Raw genomic sequence first — 25,912 nt, forward strand, 5'->3', positions numbered from 1 at the left:
AGTTTGTCTGACATACGTACGTCCTGTCATCATCACCTACGTGGGCGGCCTCTACCTATACTTGACTATGATTGGTTGGTAGACGGGCGTGTGTCCAGGATGTGACTGCAGAGGGCGCTGTTGCTCAGTAAAAGTTAAAAAGTGTTGCTTTAAGTAAATTTGTCTTGACTACAATGCAGACGACTGTAAACAACCTTTCCATCATTTTATCTGCTTTACTTCTGTGCAGGCCCTGGTTGTGTTCTAGTAGAAGCTCACACCAGCTGTTAGTGGATAAGTATTGTGTCTCCTGTGGAGCTCAGTGACTTTTCTCTGTGTCTGAGGTTGAATTTAAACTTGTGTTGTCTGTGTGTGTTTGGCAGCCGGATGTTTCTGCTTGTTCCGGTGGATCTGGTAGTTACCGGGATGACCCCGCTGGTCCGACGGCGGGTCTGGCGGAGCCAGTGCCGTGCGATGACATGCCAACGGTGAGTGGGGCGGCTGGGGGGAGAGGGGTGGTTAAGGGGCGCGGGGCTGGCGGGGCAGGGGAGCCCCCCCGAGGCCTCATCCCCTTTATCCTGCTGTGTCTTGAAACAACAAGAACAACAAAGTGGTTATTGGGGTAAAAACCGGAACAAACATGTACTCAACAAAAACACAGGTGATGTAGATTCTTTTTCTGATGCTGTGTTTTCATGAAGGTCAAAGGAAAAACACTCAAATCAAGTCTGTTCCTGTAAAGTTTCTGTTCCAGCTTCATCACGAAGGTCAAACTGAAGATCTACGACTTCATCCTGGAGACAGAAGATGTTTGTGGGCAGAGACGATTCATTTCCCACAAGAAAATCTAAATCCAGGAACCTGCTGCACGAGAAACACTGTAAATATAAACTTCAGAGAGGAAAAGTCTGAAATGTTCCAAAGTTCAGGAGCATTAAATTCTGACCAGACACCAGATTGTTCCGATTTTATTTCCTCAAGAACTAAACTATATTTTTACAACGTGATGGTCCATGACTCATTTATTTATTTAGCTGTACTTTAAACGTACAGAGTGTAAAGATTGGAACTGGTTGTTAAATATAAATTATTATGTTTACACACAATTTGAACAATTCAAAAGCAAGACTATGTATTTATTTCTATTTGCTCAGTGTCATGAAGCTTCTAAGCTGTTGTTTTTTGAATTAAATCAGGACGTGTGTTTTTATATCCACATGAAGTGAACGCACGTTATTCCAACATCACTGAGCTGTGACCGTGTTTTACAACCAGGAGGTCAACGCTCAGTGAACGTCTCTTGAAGGTCATCGAGAGGAGCCCTGAGAGAGGAGCGACAGGCGGGAGATGAACCTGAACACGCGTCGGAGCTGAAGTCGTCTTCGGCAGAACAATGAAACCCAGCGACACGATGAGTCACGCCAACATGTCACAGGGTCGATGGGGGCAGCAGCTGACGGCCTGGATCGTTTACGAGCAGCGGATCGTAACGAGCCGACCGAACGACCTTCTGCTCCACGAGCCGATCAATATGGAATTAGACATTTAAAGTGATGCAGCACAGGAAGCTTTTCAAAAACGAGAAGAGAAAACCTGATCTACTGTTTCTCCTGAGGGGCCTCATAACGATTCCTCCAGCAGAAACAAGAGGTTTTAAAAGAAGCAGTTCGTAATGTTCCAGAGACCGGACCGGCCTACTTCGACGACTCGGTCTGCAGAGGCCACGACTTCGTAGAGTCCTTCTTCTTCCTGGTTTCACGTTCATTGTGTTTTGCCTTTTCACGCAGGCGCAGTAACAGTAAAAGCTGGGGTTTCTGGGGAGTCTGGGGATGTGACTCGTAACTAGTCTTCAGACTGCCAACATAAATGTTAGAAATTCACCCAGCGTCCGCTTGAGAGCATCTGACTGCTCCTGGATCTGTACCCTACTCAACCAATGACGGAGTCTCTGACTCTAAACTGAGTCTCAGGAATCAGGAATCAGCCTCTAATGGCTGTTTGGAAACTTTAAGGAGATAATGAGTCACTTTCAGACAGAAATCTCATAGGAAGACGCCATCGTTTCCATAATTCCTGCAACAACAGGCCCTCGAACATTGAAGAGCCCCTGATTCGGCTGAGACCTGTTGCTGAGGTAATGGATGAACTGCAGTAAGTAAGTGCTCTTTATATAACCACATATATAATTATATAGCCTGCTCTCTATCTGCTGCTCTATTTCTCTTCCACCACTCACTCTCTCTCTCTCTCTCAGCTCAAGTGACTCTTCATCTTTTCATAGTGTTGTTGTCACTTTCCTGGTAAACAAGCTCCATCGTCTGATTATCATCCACATCTCAGCTAATGAGCACAGACGTGTCTCGGTCTTAATGCACCGAGGCTTTCAGAGAGTTTCCTCCTGCGCTCGCTCATCAGCAGGAGAGACAGGACGGAGCAGGTGAGACAGGACGGAGCAGGTGAGACAGGATGGAGCAGGTGAGACAGGACGGAGCAGGAGAGACAGGACGGAGCAGGTGAGACAGGACGGAGCAGGTGAGACAGGAGGAGGACAGGAGGTGGACTCACCATGTCTGAGTCCGCTCCTCTCTGCTCCGGCAGCAGGGGCTTCTCCTCCGTGAACTGCTGCTCCTTCATCCCCGCCATCCTGGTCAGCAACCTGCCGTCACACACACACACACACACACACACAGACACACACACACACACACACACACACACACACACACACACACACACACACACACACACACACACACACACACACACACACACACACACACACATCTTAAATTACACTATAATTTCATCGTGCCAATCTGCATTTTACAAGAATTAAGGTTATGTGTAAGAAAAACAAATCTTAGATCACGAGAAAAAAGTGTCAGTGTCAGAATAAAGTTGTAATTGAGAAGAAACTGATTGATTATACAAAAATAATGTGGCAATATAACGAGAATAATATATATTACTAATAATATTACAACAAAAAGGATAGAGTCATAATCTAATGAAAATAAATTCATAATATTGTGAGAATAAAGTCGTAACATTATGAGAATAGTTTTAATTCCAAAGTCCGACACAAAGTCCAGAAAACTTCCAACTTTAATGGACTTTAATGAAATGGACGAGACTCTTTTCATACGTACGAGCAGCAGAAATGATTCTTAATAGAGTTGTTAAGGCTCATTTATACTCAATGTAAAAATATGTTGACATATAAAGGGGTCTTTAAAAGACGCCCCCTGCTGGAGAATGTGACGACCCCACTTGATGTTAAGTGCATCAAATCATTTCAGGGTTTTTATAACTCCAGACTTATCCTCGGAGTCTTCCCATCATTTCTATCACTTAGCAACCAAAGTCATTGCTGAGGTCTCAGCTGCATTGTTCAGAGGTGGAGGTCGGGAAATGCTGACAGCAGCAGAGAATATACTAAGATCAGACTCTTTTCATGCACGTAGGACATTACAGAGCACGGTGAGGCAGCGGCAGCGGCAGCAGCAGCAGCAGCAGCGGCAGCGGCAGCAGCAGAGTCACCTCCAGGTGCATGATGTGCACACGTCGGCAACAAAACAATGAGCAGAGCAACGACAGCTTCAGGGCAGAAAATCTGTCATCAACACTTTATCTGTCAGAATCTCTCCTTTGTAATGACGTTATTTTTCCTCCTCTTTCTCAATCTCCTTCCCCTCCGTCGACCTCCTCCCTCCTCCCTCGCTCCCTCGCTCCCTCGCTCCCTCCTGCTGTGGCCGTGTTATTAAATGGCTGAGTGTGACCTTTCTGAGGAGAACAGACCAAACAACATGCACCTCTCTTCCTCCTGCTGCCAGGAGGACTGCACCTCCTCCGTGTTAGTGGATGGGACATGGACCAAACTAAAAAGATGTTGTGTAACTTTAGGTCGTTACTGATTTTACAGATTATTTGTACAAGCACTACTTTAAAGTAGCCACTCGGCAGGTAAGAGAATAAAAGTCTTGTTTCCCAGGAGGCATTGTGTCTCTGCTGTGAAATCTCTGCTCGCCTAACTCTCTCCACTTCTTTTATTTTGACAGCTCTTTTTATAAATCCTCCTCCCAACACTCGTCTCTTCTCTCTTCCAGCGTCTCGTCCCCGTTCTCTTCCACCGCTGCTCTGTCGCTTCACTTCTTCCTCTCTCAGCGGGTTTTTCACACCATCCTCATCCTCCACCTCTGTCCTCATCCCTCTCTTTCTCACCGTCTCTGTTCACGCTGACGTGCTTATGTAAGGCAGCTGGTTGTGAAATCAATTACCAATGCATTATCCAGCTATATTTGGCCTCGTGACGCCAGAGCCGCCGGTGGAAAGATACCAGCGCTGTCCTCGTCTGACTTTATGCTTTATCAGTAGCTGTGGTGAGGTCTTTGTTCCTAAACAAGAGATGTTGATATGTGTCTGTTCTTCTAATGGATTCAGTCTGTTGATCATTTGGTCTTTTCTACACTTTGAACGTCTCAACCCTGACTTTTCATGTTGTGATTAGATTTGGTGAAAGCATCAACGCTCCCCAGACTACGACTCTGTTGTCTCAGAAGTTTCTATTTCAAAAACTCCTCTCAGGTGTCAGTAGAATTTGCTGTTGTCGTGAAAGTCATAAAATAATCATAAAATAATTATTCTAAAAAACAAACAGGGGTGAAACCTCCTCGTTGGAGGTTCGACCTATAATCATCTTCTTTAAAGTCCTAGCTCGGTTCATATTCCATCTGCTAACATGGAGGAGGCAGGGTTTATGACCGCTACTACAGCCAGCCACCAGGGGGCGATCGGGACACTTTGGCTTAACTCTTTGGAGCTGTCATGTCGTCCATCTTAAAAAATTAAAATTAAAAGTCTGTGGTTTATAATCGGAAGATTTGATCGAGTCCTAAACGACCTGTGAATGTGAATCGTCCCAGGAGCACGTGCACCAGACCCTTGTTGCCATGGTAACAGTTATAAAAACGCCATCGGTGGGGAAGATTGTGTAAATGGTCTCAGGTTGGTTCGTACTGCAGACAGCCTCCAGGGGGCGATGGAGACACTTTGGTTTTATGGAGCTGTGGTGTCGTCCATCTTTTTACACAGTCACAGGTAAAACGTGTCTTTTTCAGTTTGTAAGTTACGAACTCAGAGATTTTTGTTTGTCTATTGTTTGCTTATATGTAGATGTTGCCTTATTCTGCTACGTTTAGTTTCTAACGTCCACACATCGTGGATCCTTCCTGCTCGGCTGCCGTCGCCCATCAGCCACTGAGCTGCAGGCCCGAGGTCACGTGGTCATCACAGTCGCTCGCCGCCGCGGACGACACAACTTCAAAGCTTCTCTTTATCCCTCAACCAACTGTGGCCCGGCAGCTGAAGAGTCAGTGGGTGAGCAGTTATTTACAGGTCTGTTCTCTCCATCTCCTCTTTCACCAGAGATCCCCCCCCCTACCCCCCCTCTCTCCCCTCTTTACAAAATAAATAAACCAAGCGGTTGTTTGTCTCGTTCGGGGGAGAAACCCTCTTTTGCAGCAGTTTGTTGAGGAGAACAAAACGGACCTGTCCTCTTTTTAGTTCCGCTCCCTCCTTCGCTCCTTTTTTTAAATCTGCCTAGACAGCGTTGCTATGACAACCAGTCTCAGTCCCGTCGGGTCTGGCTCACCTTCTCATTCCCTGCTTTATAAATATATATATTTATATATATTTTCCCACCATCTTGTAAAACTCCAAATTAAACATCTTTTCTCTCGCGTTCTTTTCGTCTAGTTTGCACCGAGCGTCTTTCTGCTTTGTTCTTCACGCTGGGTTTGTTCCTGATGAGATGACGCAGCAGTGTGAAGATGGTTTTTTCTACATCATCATTATAGTAGGTGATGGAAGAAGAAGAGCTGCTGCTCTCCTGCTTTAAATGACACGTCATGTGGTCTTTTGTCCTCCACTCACACCAACACGTTGCCAAATTACACATCTCCCAGTTGCACCCCAGTAACCTGTTCTCTTTCCCTCCTCCAGTTCATGTTGGGCTGTTTTGTTCTGTCTCTGATTATTACTATGTTTGTCTCTGCAGGACAAAACGAACGGTGTGATGTCTGAATCAAAAAGGACGAGACGTCTCATTCTGCATCGTGCTCAGATGAGAACGTATCAGATAAAGAACGTCTTCTTTATCTGAGCGACTAATCGGACGAGTGCGAGGTCATCGTGACCGACAGGAGCCGGTGTTTCAGCTCTTTAAGAGGACGCAGGGACAGCGGGGCGGCTCCGAGAGAAACTTCCTGTCAGAGCAGAAATCAATTACAGAGCCACGTGGATGATCTAATGTGCGTCCACTGAATCGATACTTGGAAAGTGGGACGGCTCCGAGAGACGGACGCCGAGAGACGACAGGACGACCGAGGGTCAGAGACAGAAAGAGAGAGAACTGCGAACGAGAAACAAATAACAAAAGCACTGAAGCTGAAACACTGGATTTACTTCTTCTTCATTGTTTCTATAGTTTTCCACTACTATCGAAAGAGTATATTTATATTTAGCTGCAGGTGAAAATTGTATGCAGTGAAATATCTTTACACCTTAAAGATTAATATTTCTGATGACAACAATTTCTTTATATCAATATGAACATGTGATGTTATTCTAAATGTTTGTTTACATGTGTATACAGCCTGATGAACTACTTATAAGTCACTAATTTATTTATTTAAATAAAATGAAAGAAAAGGTAATTTGACTGTTTTTATAGTTCAATCAAACATTATTTTACAAGAAACACCTGTACATATTAATTTAATAGAGTTTTGGTTGTACTTGTACTGTACATTATGATAAAAGATATTCTATTCTATTCTATTCTGGACTACCGTGTCTCTTCTGCCTGTGTCAGGTCACCGTGAACCAAACACACAGCTGTTACATCGCTGACATGTCGAGACAAGGAAACCAGATTCTCTCCAAACAGACGAACGAGCAGAGAAAGAAGCAGCGTGAAAAAGAACCAGAGTCATCAGAGCTGGAAACATGAAGCTGAGGAGGAGGAGTTAGGACATGATGCTCGTAGACAAAGTTAATCCTCCTCATTCACGTCTGTGTCCAACAATCGAGCTGAAGACTGAGAATCTGAAAACTCGTTCAGGAGGAGAATTCGTGAAGGAGCCTCGCTGCTGCTGTGAGAACCAGACAAAGTTTGATTTGAGGAACCGTGTTGGTTCTCAGCAGAACATCACACATGTTTCTGCCTTTTTAGTTTCATGTCAAATCACAGCACAGATTAAAAATATATGGAATAATTACAGAAATCTCTGTGTGTCTGTTTGTGTCTCACACATTTAAAGATCTGTTCATCTTCTCGACTCCACACCTGAGTCACGAGTGTTGTTGACGGACGAAGGAAGTGCAAGTTGTAATCTTTGTTTTATGTTCGTCTAAGAGCAGGAACCGCGGTGTAAATAATTTAGTTTACAGAAGATTTGAATATGAGTTCTGGAGCTTCGTGTTATGATATCCTGCAGAAAACATGGGTTTGATTCTGCTGTGGTGTGAAGCTCGACCTAGAATCTGCTGCCAGCTTTGAAGGAGGTGGGAGCGCAGATCAAAGTGTGTCTGGGTTTATGAATTCAACATTTAAGATGTTATATCGTCACATTCATTGAACAAATATAATCGAGTGACAAACGTTTGCGGGGAATTTAATCACATGAGCTCATAGAACTGTAAATATACATTTAAAGAGAGAAAACTATACAGAAAGTATTCAGATTCCTTCACATGGTGTTTTTACTTTGTTTCACTTTAAGATATCGAGTGTAGATGATTTTATCGATTTAAAAACACAAAGTTGTGGATATGAAAACCTCCTGAAGCCTCAGAATAACCAAACCAAAGCACGTTGGTGTTTAATATTAAAGCCTTGAGACGGGTTTTGTTGGGTTAGCTGTTTTCAGTCCTGTGTAAAGGTCGTGTTTAAGGTCGTCTGGAGAGGAGACGCATCAGAATCCAGTTTGACGTTTTGTCCAGATCCATCTTGATCGTTTGAAACCGGATGTGACCATATTTGGAGGCGCGGGGGGGGGGGGGGGTGGAGCCTCACTGAGAGCGCGAGGACACGGCACGCCCACCTACACCTGAGACCTGCACCCATTGGACGCTACTATCTGTCCGTACCAATTTACAAATTTACAAACTGAATATCGTGCTCTATTGAAGAAGACTTGAAACTAGTGGAGTCGCCCTCTGCTGGTCATTTGAGAGAATGCAAGTGTCAGACATAACCTTCACTGATTCGTCCAGCTCCTGTCACATGACCACACAACATGGAGCATCCATGACAAGCGTTACTGACCCTGTTGTCTTTGCTAACAGCTTGTATCTGTAGCTCCTTCTGCAACAACCAAGTGCTTCCTGTTCACATGCACACGCCCAGTGCACGTGAGTGGTCACATGTTCTGCCTTTTCAGACGTGTAACTATGAACAAGGAATTAAAACTGATACGGAGCCAAAGCGCTCGTAAAGACAGAGTTTGAAAACACTGGTTTCAAAGTAGAACCTCAGTGGTTTCCCTGGTTTTTACTAAAACACCTGCTAACATGTGACATTAACCACTGATTCAAACGCCGCAGGTCGGGACTTGTGTTTATTTGGCACAAGCTGAATGGCGCAGTGGGATTCTCCGGCAGCCGAGCTGAAGAGAAGAAAATATTTGTAACCAAGCGTCCAGTGTGGTGGTCGTGTTTGTGTAGATCTCCCACAGAGCGGCAGGGCAGACGCCAGCGAAGGCAGACGGAGCGACAGTGTGTGGCGAGGAGGCCGAGGGGAGAGGGGAGTGTTCGCTGGACTCCTTCCTGCCCCGGCCGGACAGCCAGATGTCGAGGGGCCAAGCCCAGTGGAGCTCACATGATGGGATGAATGGTTCACTGAAGAGAGACTCGGGGTTTTAATTCAGTGTCCAGCGAAAACAGGGTCATCACCCAGAATGCCTGTGTTTTACTTCTAAGCAGGACTGGAGGTGTAGAGAGTCACTGGATTGTTAGTTGTTGGAAACATTATTTGTTTAGATGTGAATTAGAAAAAGGGAAAACTATTGGCTACAACCTTTAATAGAATAGAAAGTAGCCTAATACATTTTCTTATTTGGCTTTTTTTATACATCACATTATAATGCACATGTTTTGTTTTGCAAACTTCTTATTTTATAACCTAAAAAACCACATTTTTCCCAGAGGATCAATCAAGTATTTCTGATTCTGATTCTGATTCTGAGAACAGAAAAGAGTATTAGGAGGAAGACTTATTTTTCATTTTGTGAATAAAGTTGAAATATGGAGAATTAAGTCGACTCCTCTTCATTAAATCGAGTCAGAGGAGCGACTCAGTGTCGGTGAAACCGTTGATACCTTTGTTTCAGTTTACATGAATTTAGAAATATTTCCTTAAACGTTCGACTTTAATCTGGAAATTTCAAATTTGCTTTCAACATTTCAGCTTTTATTCTTGATATGCAAAAAGTTTAGTTTAGATTTAGTTCGACTTTATTCTTAATGTATTTTCTAGAAATGCATTTTATTATTCCTTTTTTCATGTCTGGCCCAATGCTCATCAGTAGAATAGAATCATGTGTCTGATAAGAACCAAACTGAATGAGGGCGACTTCATCATCGTTCGTCCGCACAACATCCCAGACCCAGAGTTTTCAAACTAAAAGCGTTTCCAAACTTCTCTGTTTTAGTTGCCTGAGAACGTTGTAGTGTGGCTGGAGCCCGACTCTTGTGAGGGTCGGTCTGACCTGCTGCATGGAAACTAGATCATTTATATTGTCTTTGCAAAATGGAGAAAAAACTAGCAAGTCGTGCAGAATCATAATGATAATGGAGGCGAACAATCAGAATATGGAGACATAACAGCATAAATAAATGCAACAAAGGTGCAGTGAATGAATGAATGAAACAACAATGATTCTAAAACAAAGTTTGGGGGGTTTGGATGAATTTAACCAGATTACGTTTATGATTTATTGTTTTGTTTTATTTTTCATGTTCATATTCATGTTTCCTGAAACGTTTCAGCAGGTTTTGCATTGTATCCCGTTCCAGTAGCTGCTGCTCAGTTTCCTGTGGCTGCTCTTATCGCTCAGGACGTGGAGCTGAGCGGAATTTGAGGAGGTGATATGGAAATTCACCACACGTGTTATTTTTAGCTCCATGGATCATGAAGGCAGGCGTCTATTTTTGTTCCGTACAAATGAGCCAATAATTAAAGCACATTGTCTCTGTTTCAGTACGAATCTCCGTCCGGCAACGTTTCAAATCTCAGCTGCTGAGCCGAGCGAGAAGTGGATTCAGTGTTTCTGTCTTCAATCAGCTGCCAGGCTGTCATCTCTACACACACACACACGACGAGAGTGTGACAGGAAGGTAGAAGGTGTCCTGAGAAAGCGCAGAGGGAGTTAAGACGAGGAGCTTGTCGGACAGATCTGCTCGGGGAGCTTGTTCCAGTGGGCGCCGTCACCCTGAGGCAAAACCTCGGCTGAGGACCTCAGGTTACGATCAGAAGATCTGATGAACCTGGGTTCACGTCCAGGAGAGGCCTCAAAAGTCAATCAAATCTCAACATCAGTTCTAAAATTTACCAGAAGGCAAAGAAGAGAAGAGACGATGGTGAAGTTTTAAACTTAACGAGGACTCTTACCAAATCTTTACCGTATCTTTTCAAGCTGAAGTTCCATTTGAGTCAAAATAACGTCCAATGTGATGACAGACATGACACTTATTAGTCGAAGGCTAATTAGAGAAGCTCAGGATTATACAACCATAAACCAAACAGCATTATACTTCAGCAGGTATCAGATGATCATCTAATGGTCGTGAGCTGGTGGATAAAGAGAAGCAGGTTTTTCCTCCTCTGCATCTGATAAGTGTCGTAGTTTCCTGAACATGCACATGTGATGAGATGGAGATGGCTCAGCCTGATTTCTTGTTGTGGTGGATGATTCTTCACTCGGCTACAAAGAGCGTCAGCGACAGGTTCACATTTAATGTGAAGAGCGAGCAGCAGCACCGGCTCTGGAGCAGTTTGTGCAGCGTGTGTCACCTGCAGCACGTTGTTTGGTTTTCTGAGGGAACTATCAGTTTGAGGCTCTGGCTCCACTTCCAGTTTAATTCCCAGTATCTCTTCCAGTATCTGTTGTGGTTTTAAAATGATTATTTGGTCACATGACAGATGGACGACTCCTTTCCCGAGCATATTTAACAGTCATTAAATATGATGGATTGTCACTGCAGTTGTGGGGGTTAGCCCGCTGCTGCAGGATGAGCATGTGAAACACTGGACTGACTGGATTGACAGAATGGAACGGATGGACGGGAAAATGCCATAGATACATCCACACAGGAGAGACCTGGCGTGGCACGGTATGGGGGCGGTTGTGTGGTACGGTGGCTTCACGATCCTACGTACATGGTCTGCAGGAGGCTCTGTGGAACCGTGCAGCCAGCAGCCTTGGGAGGGAAGTTCCAAAACAATCCAGGCCCCATCTAGCAGCAGGTATAAAAATACAAGAGACAAGATCCACTGTACTGGTGCATTGCAGATGCAAAGGCAGAAAGAACATTCACAGAATCACAGCAGGAGACTTCATGCAATAAAGGAGCACAGGAGGTTACATAAGGCAGGAGACACAGATTAATAAGATCCTGCTGTGGAAATTAATAATCATATCTTATTGTCGACATAAAAGAAAAGTGTCTCGTCCCTGCAGGACCTAGAAAAGTCAGGATGAGGTCATCAAAGCTGCAGAACTTTTTATCAGCCACTAACAGCGACTCGAACCCCACAGACTGTGACTTACATCAAATAAAACTCGTTTCCCAACAGACACGAGGAACTTTACTAAACCGAGCACAGATCCAACAGAAAGGTCCGGCAAAGAGAACGTGCATCAGCATGCAGGACATGTAACGACGACAACAACACTGCTCTTCGCTCGCGGTGCCAACCTCCATTCTGTAGCTGCTGAGATGCCAGGGGGGAAGGGGGGGTGAGGGGGGGCTGAGGGGGGCTGAGGGGGGGATTAGGGGGGGTGAGGGAGATTTGTGGGACGCCAGAGGAGAACGAGGAGTCGTTCCAGAGCAGAGAGCGAGAAACACAGCGAGTCTGTGTGAACCAGAAAGCCTGACGATAATAATAATAATGAACTTTATTCATATAAAAGCTTGATGATCTCTGATAATCAACGAGTTGTTGAAGTGAAACATCAGGATCATTTTCCTGTTGAGGACACTCACAACTTCGTATTTGTGCGATACTTCTGCCGTCTGTACGATTAAGAATGTACGATCATTTCATTGGTCCTAGAAGCTTCAGGTGTTTTATTAATCCGCTCAGTGAAACATGGATCCTACGTCTGCATATCGCTTGTTGTGTTGATTTACGTGAATATGAACCATGTGCCTGTTTCCTTTACGCATTTCCTCTCGTGTGACACGGAGGAGGAGACAGAGTCAGAGGTGGGATTTAAACTTTCTCACCAAAGTGAACATAGCAGAGTCATCAGAAACATGAACTACATAAAATGACTTATTTTGACGTTTAAGCTTGGTCCATGTCCCATCTGCTAACATGGAGGAGGCGTATACTGCAGCCAGCCACCAGGGGGCATTTGAGCGGTCATGTCGTCCATCTTTATTCACAGTCTATGGAGCAAAGATTGTGCGACAATGTGTTTTATAAAAGTCTAAACTAATTTGTTTACGTAACATTATTGCTGTTGTCGTTATTGTACGATAAGTTTGACCAAAATACGATAATTTTATCCCTCTGGTACGACACTAACATTTCCCGTCTGGCTGCTCCTCTTCTCACCTCTACACGAGTTAAACTGATATTCTAATTGAATTGTAAATAACAGTGAAGCTTGTTTAAGCTTAATCAGCTTAATGAATCACGTCATAATTAAACATCTTCGTTAGCTCACATCCGTTCAAAGAACTCGGTGCCGCAGTTACTCCTGTAACCTCGGCACAGTCCACAGGTTACAGCAGTACGATGAGTATTTAGGATTCATTTGATTTCACTTCGTGCTTTTCTCAGCGGCTCGTGTGACTCGTGCAGAAGAAAACAAGCCGGAGTGTATTTGCTCTTTGTGAATCTATTTATAAACCTCGTGCTGAGAATGTGAGCCGCTCCCAAAGGAAAGACTGGCTCGGCTTCAGTGGCTGTTTCATGCCCGCGACGAGGGAATGAAAAATATGAAAGCCAATAAATTGAATAGCTTTAAAACACAATGTGGAAAACGAATTGATACGATAAGAGCAGAGGAGCCTATAGATTATACGTTATATAACAGGGACATACAAAATGGGATCTGCATCGACTGGGTTGTTATTGCAAAGTTGTTTTTAAATGAGACACAAAAATCTGTTCGATGCTCATATTTCTACTGACGTTCTCGTTCTAGTTGAAGAGTTGAAGCTGCTGAACTCACGATTTAAATAAACGACAACATTTTATACAGTTTATAGAAGATTTCACACAACATCACACAACCAACTTGACTTTAGAGCAAAGAAAATATCTAACGCTCTGTCAACACCAGTGAAAACCAGTCGGGTCACACTAACGTTATCACATGTTGTTTCTGTGGCTTCACAGAAAATACTTGAATATTCTGACTACGTTAAATTAAAAAAGTAATTAATAATCTTAAAATGTTAAACCAAAGGGATTTAACCCAAACCCATGACTATAGATATGACTCCAGATACTACAACAGAGTATTAGGGTCATTTGAAAAAAATATTTATTGTTCAGATTTCCATTAAATCATAATACGGTTACTTAATAATCGCAATATTACAACTTTTAAATTCGTAACATGTCTCCAAATCGCAGAATGTTCTTCCTTTGAGTCGCCCTCACGCTCCTTCACAAGGAGTTTAACATCTTTAATCGCCCTATTGGGTCTTTTTCTAAATCTAGAATCCAAACATCATCATTTCCTCTGCTGCTCCCTCGTACATTTCAGACTTTCAGGTGTGATCAGCAGAATTCAGAAGTCTGAGGCACCACTAACACAAGCCTGCACCAAATTCAATCCACCTTTATGACTTCCACCCACTGAGGAGTCATCGTTCACTCACCTCCGTCTGCTGCGAACCACACACTCCGCTCTGCCGTCACACCACTTTACACTCAGATCGGTGGTGCTGACCGACTTCAACACATCAAACCAAACTTTATTAATACAATACAAGATAAATACGCTGCCTTGCAGGCGGGAGGTGGTGTAATCGCCTTCCTGTGTGTCAGCAGGATTACACAAAAACCACACAACTGATTCTATTGAAACGTGGGATTTGGGCCGAGGAAGAAACTCGTTAACATTTGGAGCAGATTCAATTAAGGGGCTGGATCCAGAAATCCCTTTTCTCTTTCTTTAACACTGCGAGAGATGGAGCGTTTTTTCCAAATTGTTTGGGAATTTTTCAAGAAATATGCAGATAGTTGATGTCAGGGGCGGATGCAGGGGCAGGACCAGGGGGGGCCCAGGCCCCAGCTGCAATCTGATTGGCTCCTATTTCTGAAAAATAAATGAGTCACTTACTAACAATAAATATGATAATTTGTTAGGCTGTTTCTCATTTTCTGAGCTTTTTTGAAGTACACAATGTACAATTCTGTAACACTGTGTTAACATTGTATTTGTATATTGTATTGTATATGTTATATTGTATTATTTACTAAGTGCGTGTTTCACTATTCCCTCTGATACGGTGAATTTCCTCATAGTAGGACAAATACAGGATTATCTTATTCTATTATATCTTATCTTAAACTAGGAACAATTCTCAAAACATTTTCACTGATCTGTGGCTTTACACAAATCTAAGAGCTACAGTGAACATTAGAGAATTAAATAAATCTGCACCAGAATCAGGACTCGTTCATGGAATGTGATACATAATCTGCCCCTTTATGGTCCCTGAATTATCCTGGATCGGCCACTGAGGCGTATGAAGAGAGATAATATCTGTGAACACGTGAAATTATTAAACATTTCTGTGTCCACTGTTTATGCATCTGATCTAAATACATGGTGATGAAGAGGACATCAGCCTGGACGTGGTTATGTGCTGAGTGACCTAGTTTTTTTGGGGGTTTATAATTTTAACCTGTCGACATAGAGGGTGGAGATGGGAGGTGTGTGTGTGTGTGTGTGTGTGTGTGTGTGTGTGTGTGTGTGTGTGTGTGTGTGTGTGTGTGTGTGTGTGTGTGTGTTTGGTGGAGGGTGGGGTGCTAAGTAAAGTACACAAAGAGTACAACAGCCTCAGCAGCAGAATTCAGACACGGTGCCAAAACAATCCTCAGTTTAACATCCTCCTCCACCTCCTGTTCTCCTCCAACACAAAACAGCTCCGGCTCGTGAAAAGCGTCTCTCTCTCTCTCTCTCCACAACAGATAAAGTTTAAAATATTAAGGTCGAGACAGTTTTAGCTTTGATTCGTGTCCCAAAAAACCCTGAAGGACAGTTTCATACACATTCTCAGACAGAAGGAGCTCAAAGAAATGAGATGGACGAAGCTTTACTGTACCTGTGGAGTGGTTGAGCTTCTCCGGTCACTTCAGGCTGGTTCGATGTGTCCCTGTGTGCGTCCCTCAGGATAATAAGGTTTGGACGAGGGTACAAAGCTCAGTTTGTGTGTCCGTCTGTGGGTGCACCAGACAAAATGAGAGAGAGAGGCACAGACTTCATCTCTCTCTCCCCCTCCATCTCTCCCTCCCCTTCCTGATGATAAACAGAGAGCACGTGGCCTCACCAGTGATGCAGCACAGCGAGGAAGAGGGGGGGAGACAAGGGGTGACGAACGGAGGAGGAGGAAGAGGAGAGGAAGAAATGTGGAGAGAAGACAGGAGAGGAGGCAGCGAGACGAAAGAGGAGAAGAAAGCTTTGGAGATGAGTCTGGTGGAGAGACGGATGTGTGTGTGTGTGTGTGTGTGTGTGTGTGTGTGTGTGTGTGTGTGTGTGTGTGTGTGTGTGTGTGTGTGTGTGTTTTAAAAGCAGGACACTGCAGCTCTGTGTTGTCGCCCACCAGCTTCAGAATTACTCATGCTTTTTAAAAACCCACTGTGGCAACACGGCAAACAAATATGAAAGAAAATCTTCTCCTCTGAACATCAGAGCCAGAACACACACACACACACACACACACACACACACACACACACACACACACACACACACACACACACACACACACACACACACACACACACACACACACACACACTGTTTTTGTGGATTAAGATGCTGTCAGGACGGATTTGTCCATGTTTCGAAATGTCTGAATCATCCCTGTATCTCTTGTAAATCACTGATTTCAGGAATCCATGACGAACCTCAGAACTCGGTGTTAATTACAGAAGCAGAGATTTGTGCAGCTCTTTAAACGTGTCCACTTGTTCGCCAGGAGAACAGATCTTGTTTTTCACATTAGCTCCCTGAGCCAGATGTTTGGTTGACAGTGTGAGTGTGGGTGTGGTTTATTCCCCAGATGTGTTGTGTGCTCGTCATCTCGTCAGGTGCTGATGCTGGTTCCAGTTCAGTTAGAGGCAGTAATGAATGATTTCAACCAGTAGACCCTTTAAAAGAAGAATGTTACATTCCAGAAGTTCAGGCAGAGAATTTCTAATATCAACAAAACTTCCATGTTGTGTAGGGGGCGCTCACGAGTTAGTCCAGAATGAATGGGGCCTCATTTACCACAGAACTTAACGGTAATGATATCAGATCTGCACCTATGGACAAAATCTCTCTTCCTGTAAGAAAATGCAGGGACATTAATTTTTAATTCTTATATATAATCATTACAATATCACTCCTATATTATACGCTGCACAATTATATATCAATAAGTGGACAGGATCTGAGTAGGGTCATTTTCTGACAACTGCTTTGTGTGCTTTTTATAAAAGGACTTTTAAAGCAATTACATTTTGCATGTAAATGTTTTTCAAAGCATCTTTTCTAACGTCTGGATCAGAATCCTTTACTTCCCTTTCATGTCTTTTCTCTCATGAACAGTTCGACCTACTTATCCCACCGCAGTCTGACCGACAGCAGCTTCCCACTGACGGAGCTTTGCCAGAGCTGCTGTACAACTTGTCTTGATCAAGTCTAATCTATTTACAAAACGATAGATGTTGCGGAAACGACACCGGACATGTTTCCAGGGGAACCAGAGAAGTGATGAACCTGCTGTGGTTCAATGCTTTGTGGAGTTATTGAAGTCTGCTCCTCGTCAGTGGTGATGGAACCTCAATTTGCATGTGTCAAACTGATGAGGTTGTTTTTTTAATTTGCAGTGCGTTGAACTCTCTCGGCCACCGTGCAACAAAAGATAAATTCCAAAACCTGAAATTAGTTTTTTACCCTTGTGCGTAGCATCAATAGAACTGAGTTCACTTCTCCCCTTGTGGTGCAGACTCAGGGTCAGACGACAGCCTCCACTGACCCAGTGATCCGCCCTCGAGTGAGGCCAGAGACTGTCGCTGTTCTGCAGCTCCACAGCCACGGGCTCAATCTCTGCAATCTCAGGTCACGTCCATCAACAGTCACGTATCCTCCAAAATCACCTGGGGCAAGAAAAAAGTAAACAACACCCAACTAGTTCCCCGCAAACACCAGACGACAATGTCAGCTGAAAGCATGAATTAAAGAATAAGGGGGTATTTTTAGAGAAAAGGCTTCGTACTGTGAAAGATGAGTGTTGAAACGTGACAAGTCTGAAGGAAGCGAGAGATGAGATCCCTCCAAAAACACTCTGACGGCCAGAGGCAGCTTCTTCGTGACGTGTTTGTGTCGTGTGGAATCTTCTGAGATGAGTTGACATGTCACAAAGCTTGAAGATCAAACTCTTAAAGGACCAGGCTGCGGGTTTCAGGAAGGAGGTAAATTCTCTTATTAGATCTGGACCTTCTGTCATCGGCTCCTTTAACCACACGACCAACATGAGCAGCTTCTCCTCTTCAGTCATCACCAGTTACTAAACGTGACGGTTATATAACGTGAATGAACACAACATGAAGACACCAGCACATTAGCAGAACTGTGATTATTCCTAAAGAGAAGGTCAACGTCTGTGTGTATTGAGTTAAAACATCAACACTATTGTTGTTAAAGCAACAACTTTTTTACATTTATATATTTTAAAAGAGGGCGCTGTTGCTCGGTAAAGTTACATCGCGTTGCTTTAAAGGAACGTGAAATTCTCAATGGTCACTTTTGCTCAAGTAAACACAAATATTTACTGTGTCAGTAGCTGGATTTATTAAAAGTGTATGTTATCTCCAAAAAACACTTTTACTTTCAAGAAGATATTTAAGACAAACAATTAACAACCTGTCACTTTATATGTTGTTGTGTAAAAATCTCTCTAATCCTCGACACCATCACCAAAAAGGAATAGTTTACATTGTTTTCCTGGTACTTACGTCAAAGCACTGATTGCTTCAAAATGTCACATTCAAATCCACCTGTGGAACAGAACATGAATCGCATCCTAATGAACTCGTGTTAAACTGAATTGTTTAACCTTTGCTGAAACCTCGGTGTTCCACTCGAGCTCACCCGGGGCACCACAGGGGGGCTTCCAGCAACTCATGTCAACTGTTCCCAGCAAAGCTCCATTTAAAATGTTGCATTTCCTCTCAGCTGCAGGTGAAATGTCACCTGAACCACTTCTCGTTATTGAAATCTGAATCTGGTGGAGTAGAAATTAAAGATACTTACCGAAAAGTAAAAGTGACTGAAACTAGATCTACTACTAGATCACTTAAGGACAGCATCAAAGTAAAAGTACTTTGTTATATCCCACCTCTGTAGACCTGAAATACGTGTTTTACTACTTATACATAGAAAAACAGAAAACAAGGTTTATAAGTAACAAGAATATAAACATTTGTAATATTGAGTTTTTAGGGATTTAATCAATGGCAGGAACTTTGATTTCCTTAAATGGCAAATCATGTATCTCTTTCCCATTATAGATATCTCCTCCTATCTGAACCCTGCCCCCCCCACCCCCCACCCCCGCCCCTGTAGACCCATTTGATCATGCCCCAGAAGAGAGAGGGAAACGAGGAGCAGGAAAAGGACAGAGTGTCGTGAAAGAAGAGCAGAATAAGGAAGAGAAAGAAAGAACAAGCAGAGAGGACTGCAGCAGCCACGTCTCAGCGCTGAGGTGTGAGGATTATCTGTATCTGAAGCAACGCCCCCGCTATGCTCACCAAATGAGTATTATCTCCCCCCCCCAGCCCTCCCTCTGCGTTGGCACAAGAGTAACAGCTCATACAAAGCCATGTTGTCGAGGCCGGGAAGAGGGGGGGGGTCCAGTGAGCATTATGTGAAGCAGGTGGCAGCAGCCGGGAGGAAAAAATAGGCAGCTATTTGGTGGAGGGCGAGTTGTGTGACTATGCAGCAGTGATACAAGTATTTGGATGAGATAGTGGGGTTGTTGTGGTCATGGCTACTCTTTTATATTGAAATACATATGACTGATTATGACCAGATGTGTTGTCTATGATCCTTAAAGCTGTGACAATTAATATTTGATACGTTGTGAATGCGACAGCTGACGATGTGGAACATGAAGGCACTGAAATCCGCACATTTTCCTGAAATTATATGTGAGGTCGCAAATGTACGAGTCAGTTGTTCTGGACACTTTCTGGAGCTTTTCCTTTCGGACCCCTGGTAAAATGTCCAGATGAGCCCATGTGAGAAATGTCTGAAAATTCACAGCGACCGAGTGGACGTGTCGATGTTTCTAAAACACGACAGACGGGAAACTGGAAGATAAGAAATATGTCAGGAGGAAAAAGAGGAGTTAGAAGACGAAGACGTAAACATGGAAAAACGAGGAGATTTGTTGTTATCGCACTGGAACCAACGCATCCTGTTGCCTGTACACGCTGATATAGACTTCTTTAGCACCATCTTTGTTTGAATCCTGGGGTTCTGTCAATGGTGAACCCCAAGGCTCAGTGCTGGGTCCTCTTCTCTTTGCAATATACTTCACATGATCTGATTATTTGCTCGTATGGATTCTTACATCACTTTTATGGAAAAAAAACAACTACCCTCATAATTTCCACCACATGACGCCAGTTTCAGTGCAGATTTCTGCTTCTGTCAGGTACACGGATCACGGAACGCCACCTTCAACTGACCCTTCGACATCCCGATCAATTAACCTCTTCATCACAGTATCTCCTTTATCCCTTTTATCCCCCCCCTCACCTTCCAACATTCCCATTCTGAGATTAAGCCGTAAACTTTCTCTTGTTAATTTGGAGTCAGTGTCCTGCGTCTGGTTTCCTCTGTTGACCGTGACAAACACAGTAAATCATTGTATTTAGAAGTCGACATCATCGAAATTTTCCATGATGCAACGCAAAGACAATTTACAGTGTTGTACTGTTGGGTGCCGTCTGTTTACCAGAGCCGAGCCGAGCTGTCGACGCCAGCGTGAACGCTGCTGCTCAGCCGACCGGCCGCAGGAGTTTAAACGGCTCAGCTGATTCCACTTCAACACGGTGATGGGGACAAATAATATTTTCTCAAAAAGATCCATAAACAGACTTTTTGAGTCTTTTACTACCTAAACTTATGTTTTCACTCTTCCTTGTTTGTTTCACATAAAACACTGAACAGATTTGGACAAAACTTGAAAGAATGGTACATGGGCCAAGAAAGGATTTTATTAATTTCAGTGAAGATCAGGAAATTACTTAATCACTTTCTTAAACATTGTGAGATAACACGTTTGAAAACTTTTAGCATTTTCTCTGGGAATAATCCATGGATCCTGATGAAAACAATCAGGCATATTCACAGGACTGATATCTATGTGTGTGTGAAGTTTGTTGCTGCAGAGTTGTTCCTCGAGGACTGGATTCCATTCTGCATGGTGGTTGTACGCTGTCACTTCAGGTTAATAGACTCACTGTAACCAACTTGTCCTCACAAAACACAGAAGAGCTCTGATCTCACAGTTCATTGCTCTACGCAGTGAAAACCATAAATCAATAAGAAAATTCATTTGCAATCAACAGTGTATTAATTAAATTCACAGAGAGCAACAATATCAATAACAATGCAGCGGTTTACTTTAATACATTAGTAATGAGGAGCCTAATTACTTAACAAGCTAATCAACTACTTAGAGGTTAATTGGTATTTGGTGAACTGGTGGTTCTGCTCAGAATAGAAGTTCTGTCTCCACAGTGAAAATGATAGATTAATAGAATAAATAATAGAATACAGAATATCATTTTAATGTCCTTACAATCCAGGTACTTACATGTAGAAAACGAGACACAGAGTGAGAGACAGAAGAAGCCGTGAGCCCCTGTGTACACAAACGCTTACCCAACAAATACCAAATGTCAGTGGCCCTTAAAGGAGACAAAAGCCAGAGGCAGCATTAGTGTCTTGTGTGTCAGCTTCCTGGACGCCTCCCCTCAGTCTGCCCTTTGCTGGAGATGGAAGCAGCGGCTGTTCACCAGGAGCCGCAGACAGGTGTAATGAAAGGCCTGTAATGTATCTGCCTGTGGAGCCAGGTAATCAGACAGTAATGGTTCAGATCCAGACACAAACAATTCACACCGTTCAGATTTCTCACAGTAAAAATGAGCCCTCTGGGTGGGACTGATTGTCTGTGTCCCCTGTGAAATAATAACGACAACTTCATATAGAAACACAGTTAGTGTCAAACAGTTAAAACAAAGAATAAATGTTGTGAAATCCAACTAATTTAATTTCACAAATACCACCAGGTTGGAAAAATGCCCGGATTTACAAGAGGAGGCTAAAAACAGCTACACAATCATATCACGGACATAGAAGGACGTACGGCTTTTGATTTATTTTAACCTTCTAGGACAGATTGCGTCACCTCTGTGAGATTGACCAATAGATAGACTGACCGAGAGCACAGCTGACAGCGCTAAGTCACAAGAGATGAAGCCGCAGAATAAAATGTAAACATGACAAAGCAGAGAAGGGAAGAGTTTTAGGCTTTGTTTACATTCTTGTCCCTGGAGGTTGGTCACAAGCACTTTCCCTGGATTTATTTTCTGGATGCGAGTCTCACAAACTGACCCACAACCCACACGTGGTCACACAACAGGACATTAAAACAAGAGGGTAACAGGTCAAACAGCCTTAATATGTTTGGCCTCTACATCGAGTCTGAAGATTCAGGAGACAGACAAAGTCCCAACATCTTCCTGGCAGTAAAACAAATGTTAGAACTTTTTGTGCGGTCCTCCCTTTTAGAACAATCCCATATCAGGATCGATAGCTTCAGCCCCGAGGCAACATCGATATCTTCATCAGCAGTGACCCGTCTCCCACTGTCCATCGTCTGACCCACATTTAACACTTCAGCAAACAGCTGGGCCACCTCACATGTGTCTAAACATGCCTTTACTAACAAATCCATGTGTGAACACTTACAGCAGCCGGATGGTTATTTGTCTGTAAACAAACAGCAAACAGGCTTTTCCTGTGTTGTTCTGTTGTCTGCATTTAGCCCCAGTTCGCTCGACCAGTTCATCTGTGACAATGTGCCGTTATCAGGCCAACAACATTTCTAGGAAACGGAAACAAAATGGATGTCACCATGTTTCTGTGTTATCCACAATCGCAATTAAGACTCTAGAAAACCAAGGTAACTGCAAGAAGCTGCGTCACAACCAGAATCCAGAATTTAGCTGGATTTATAGGATAATGAAGGATAAATAAATAAAAACAAATACATTTGCTTTAATATAAATTCCTATGAAATGAAATGAACAGATGTGTCGTTAACTAAATGTTCTATTTCTGTCTAATTAAAATCCAGTGGGTCTTTGAAATTTACCGACGGGAAACTTTCACACGTTGGCACTTGAGTATCAGCTCTGGATAACGAGCGGTACCTTGACTGGGACAGGAAGCTGGTGATATCAGCAGCTAAAGGCCAAAACACTCTCACACACACACAGTGCACTCAGAGAGTGTGTGGACAAAACACCAGAAACACCCTGTGAAACCCCCCCGTGACACTCAAAGGATTAACGTTATAGATAATGGATAGATAGATTATTGGTATTTAAACATGTTTGTTAAATAAAAAGTCCACTCTGAAGGTTTTTGTTTTTGAACATTTTAAGAATAAAGAGTCTTGAAGAAGTAGGTTCTGTACAGTTGTTAACATTTAACACGGAAGTCAACTCACAGGGTCAGATCGTATTTAGGATCCTGGTTAATGAAACACTCCCTTCGATGTTTACGGGTCCATGTCGTCGTCCTCGGGCAGAGAAAACTCACAGTATCCTGTTGCTGTCGTGCTCCAAAGTACTGACTGAAGTACTGACTGAAGTACTGACTGAAGTACTGACGAGAGTTTGCAGGTCGGGGGTCAGAGGTTTGCAGGTCGGGGGTCAGAGGTCAGTGTTGGCCATCGGCCATCTTCCTCTTGCGGTAGTTGAGAACCAGGCTGGAGGCGGTGAGCTGTCCGGCCTGACCCTTCTCCCAGCTCTGGAAGCCGTTGAGTCCGCTCTGCCCGGACTTGAACAGACCTTTCTCCAGAGAGTCCAGACGCTCCACCAGAGCGGACGTGTCCTCGTTGTAGGCGTTCTGGGAAGAGTCCATGGTCCGCCGGAACCGACCGATGAACGTCTGCAAGGAAAGACAATATAAACAGATTCACACACACACATCGTAAAAAGAGAAACTGTTGAGGTTTTCAAAAGATATTTAGCGGTTTTCAGAAATGAAAACTGAGGCTCTCGAATCTCGTCATCTTCCCAAAATGTAAAACTCCTCTTTTTTATCCTGAATCGTCCGTTATGTCCTAGAATCACCTGCCGTGAATTTACTGGACAGGTTCCTGCTGTATTCTCACGTGGGCTCACTCAGTTTTTTGGGGGACATCTAACAAGGGAGCTGCAGGAAAAGTTTTTGAAAAACTCCACTGCAACAGATTCTGACATTTGTGTTCTCACGTACAGGTCCTCCAGAAAATGTCAAGAAAATGTCCTAACTTCAAAATGCTGAGTTTCACTTCATTCTAATGTAAAAATCTATGAAGCTGCAATCAAATGAAATTCCTAGTTTCCACCTTGATGTGTTATTTTCTTTAGTCTCAACAGTTCGTCGTCATAACGAGAAGTTTTCAGTCACTCTTAAAATGGAGATGATATTTGAAACAACACATTTTCTAATGAAGCCATATGTAAATCTTGGGATGTTTGAAGCTATGACGACGTCTCCTAACGAACATCAACAGTCTAGTTTGTCATGAGAGTCAGACTCTGCCTGCCTGGTAACAGCTGCACCACACATGTATGCTCACATGTTTTCTGATCTGATTACGCCCCCTAGCTGTGATGTATGAAATAACTAAACTATGTCTAAGTGAGTCCGATTATTTCATACTCTTGTTTGGATTATCTATTGCAGAGTATTGAGGATTTAATGTAACTTCTCCTCTATGAATGATCAGCACTCTTTTATATTAATTATTGTTGTGCAGAATCTCCACCTGCAGCAGCGTCTGTGCAATATCTGGGTTCTCTGGACTTTCAAAGTGCAGCATCTGGGATCCCAGGCTGTAGTAGTAGGGCCCCCTCTTGTGCAGGTCCACCACGTTGGGGTCAGCGTTGAACACGGTCCTCCAGCCCTCCCTGTAAACCTTCGGCAGCTCCACAGACAGCACCCTCCTCTTCTTCTCATACATACCCTTGGACAACCACAGAGGAAGCTCCATCTTTGTACCCTGAGAGGAAGGACATCAGATTTTAAAGGGTTATACAATCAAATAAATTAACCCAGGCTGACTATCTCACAACAACCAAGTCTCTCAATGATAAAGTTCACTGGTTGTTTCTGTCTAACTCTTCATGCTACACGCTTCATGTTTTCAGGGATTGTTCCACATTATGAAATGTCTTGAACTTTTAAATGAGTTGGCCTACAGCTGCTTATTTATATTATTACTTGATGAATATTCAAGTCAAGAGTCAAGAGCTTCTTTCATGCTTTGGAGCTGGAAACATAACTTAAAGATTTCTGAGGCATTACAAAGGCATATCTATTAGACCAATTCGACCAGAAAAACAATCAATTAGCAATTTATTATTATAATTTATAATTCAAAATATGACAGTGGTACCTTAAACCAAACTATTTCCAGATATATTAAACATGATCGTAATGGATCTGGTTGTTTTCTTCCGTGGATATCATGACTTTTATTAACTTTACAGTTATATTTATGCAGTCATGTGCTCCTACATGTGAAGACACGTGTTTGACTGTCCTGTGTTTTACACTATTATGTAAAATTGATTCAGTTCAATAACAAAACTTAAGTTTCTAAACTGTGACAGTGAGACAAGGATATTCTGTAAATGTGCAGTAACCGAACAGAAATTTGCATTTATGCTTCATGTTTAATGTTTTTTACTGGCACGAGTGTTGATTGGTTGATTATAAATAAGCCGAATTATAAAGTGAGACGTATTGATTCTTTAATATTGTTTATAAGATTTTCCTCAATTAGACACCTTCACCGAAGCGAGGAGGGAAACAGAAATATCTACAGTTTGGTGTTGTTCCTTCACACATTAAAAACACAGCTCAGTTAGACACGTGCGTTTCTTCAATATAACAACTTTAAGGACATTTAACTCGGGTTAGTTCTCTGATTTAACCCGGGTTAGTTCTCCACCTCCGCGATGTCCTGCGAGTCGCTGGACTTCTCCAGGAAGCCGAGCCGGGGGAAGGCGCACTCGATCCGGACCGGAAGTCTCTCGTGAGACAGCAGGATGTCGTCCAGGGACAAGAAGTTCTCCTCCATCCCGACCCCGGCCTGGACCGGGAAATACGGCTGAGCGTCCATCTGGGCT

At 43.3% G+C, this 25,912-nt stretch overlaps 2 protein-coding genes across 7 annotated transcripts in view; both read right to left on the reverse strand.

Annotated features, from left to right (window-relative positions):
* The window catches only part of ndrg4 (NDRG family member 4), a 32,877-nt gene extending 17,093 nt beyond the window's left edge, over positions 1–15,784 (reverse strand). The window contains exons 1-4 of one of the 6 annotated variants that reach the window (XM_034588692.1): positions 15,550–15,784; positions 11,417–11,493; positions 2,545–2,635; positions 402–566 (exon numbers count right to left, since the gene is read on the reverse strand). In XM_034588692.1, the coding sequence (XP_034444583.1) occupies positions 402–566; positions 2,545–2,635; positions 11,417–11,493 (333 nt within the window). In that variant the 5' untranslated portion in view covers positions 15,550–15,784. The remainder of the gene's footprint in view (positions 1–401; positions 567–2,544; positions 2,636–11,416; positions 11,494–15,549) is intronic. The other 5 variants (XM_034588693.1, XM_034588696.1, XM_034588694.1 and 2 more) reach the window with 5 other exon arrangements.
* A 7,372-nt stretch (positions 15,785–23,156) lies between these two features.
* gins3 (GINS complex subunit 3) overlaps positions 23,157–25,912 on the reverse strand; it is a 2,852-nt gene continuing 96 nt past the window's right edge. Inside the window, exons 1-3 of the mRNA XM_034588702.1 lie at positions 25,735–25,912; positions 24,547–24,780; positions 23,157–23,681 (exon numbers count right to left, since the gene is read on the reverse strand). The exon at positions 25,735–25,912 is cut by the window's right edge and continues 96 nt beyond it. Of these exons, the coding sequence (XP_034444593.1) occupies positions 23,451–23,681; positions 24,547–24,780; positions 25,735–25,905 (636 nt within the window). The 5' untranslated portion in view covers positions 25,906–25,912 and the 3' untranslated portion in view covers positions 23,157–23,450. The remainder of the gene's footprint in view (positions 23,682–24,546; positions 24,781–25,734) is intronic.

The sequence above is a fragment of the Hippoglossus hippoglossus genome, chromosome 6 (assembly GCF_009819705.1).
Source record: "Hippoglossus hippoglossus isolate fHipHip1 chromosome 6, fHipHip1.pri, whole genome shotgun sequence".
Taxonomy (NCBI): Eukaryota; Metazoa; Chordata; class Actinopteri; order Pleuronectiformes; family Pleuronectidae; genus Hippoglossus; species Hippoglossus hippoglossus.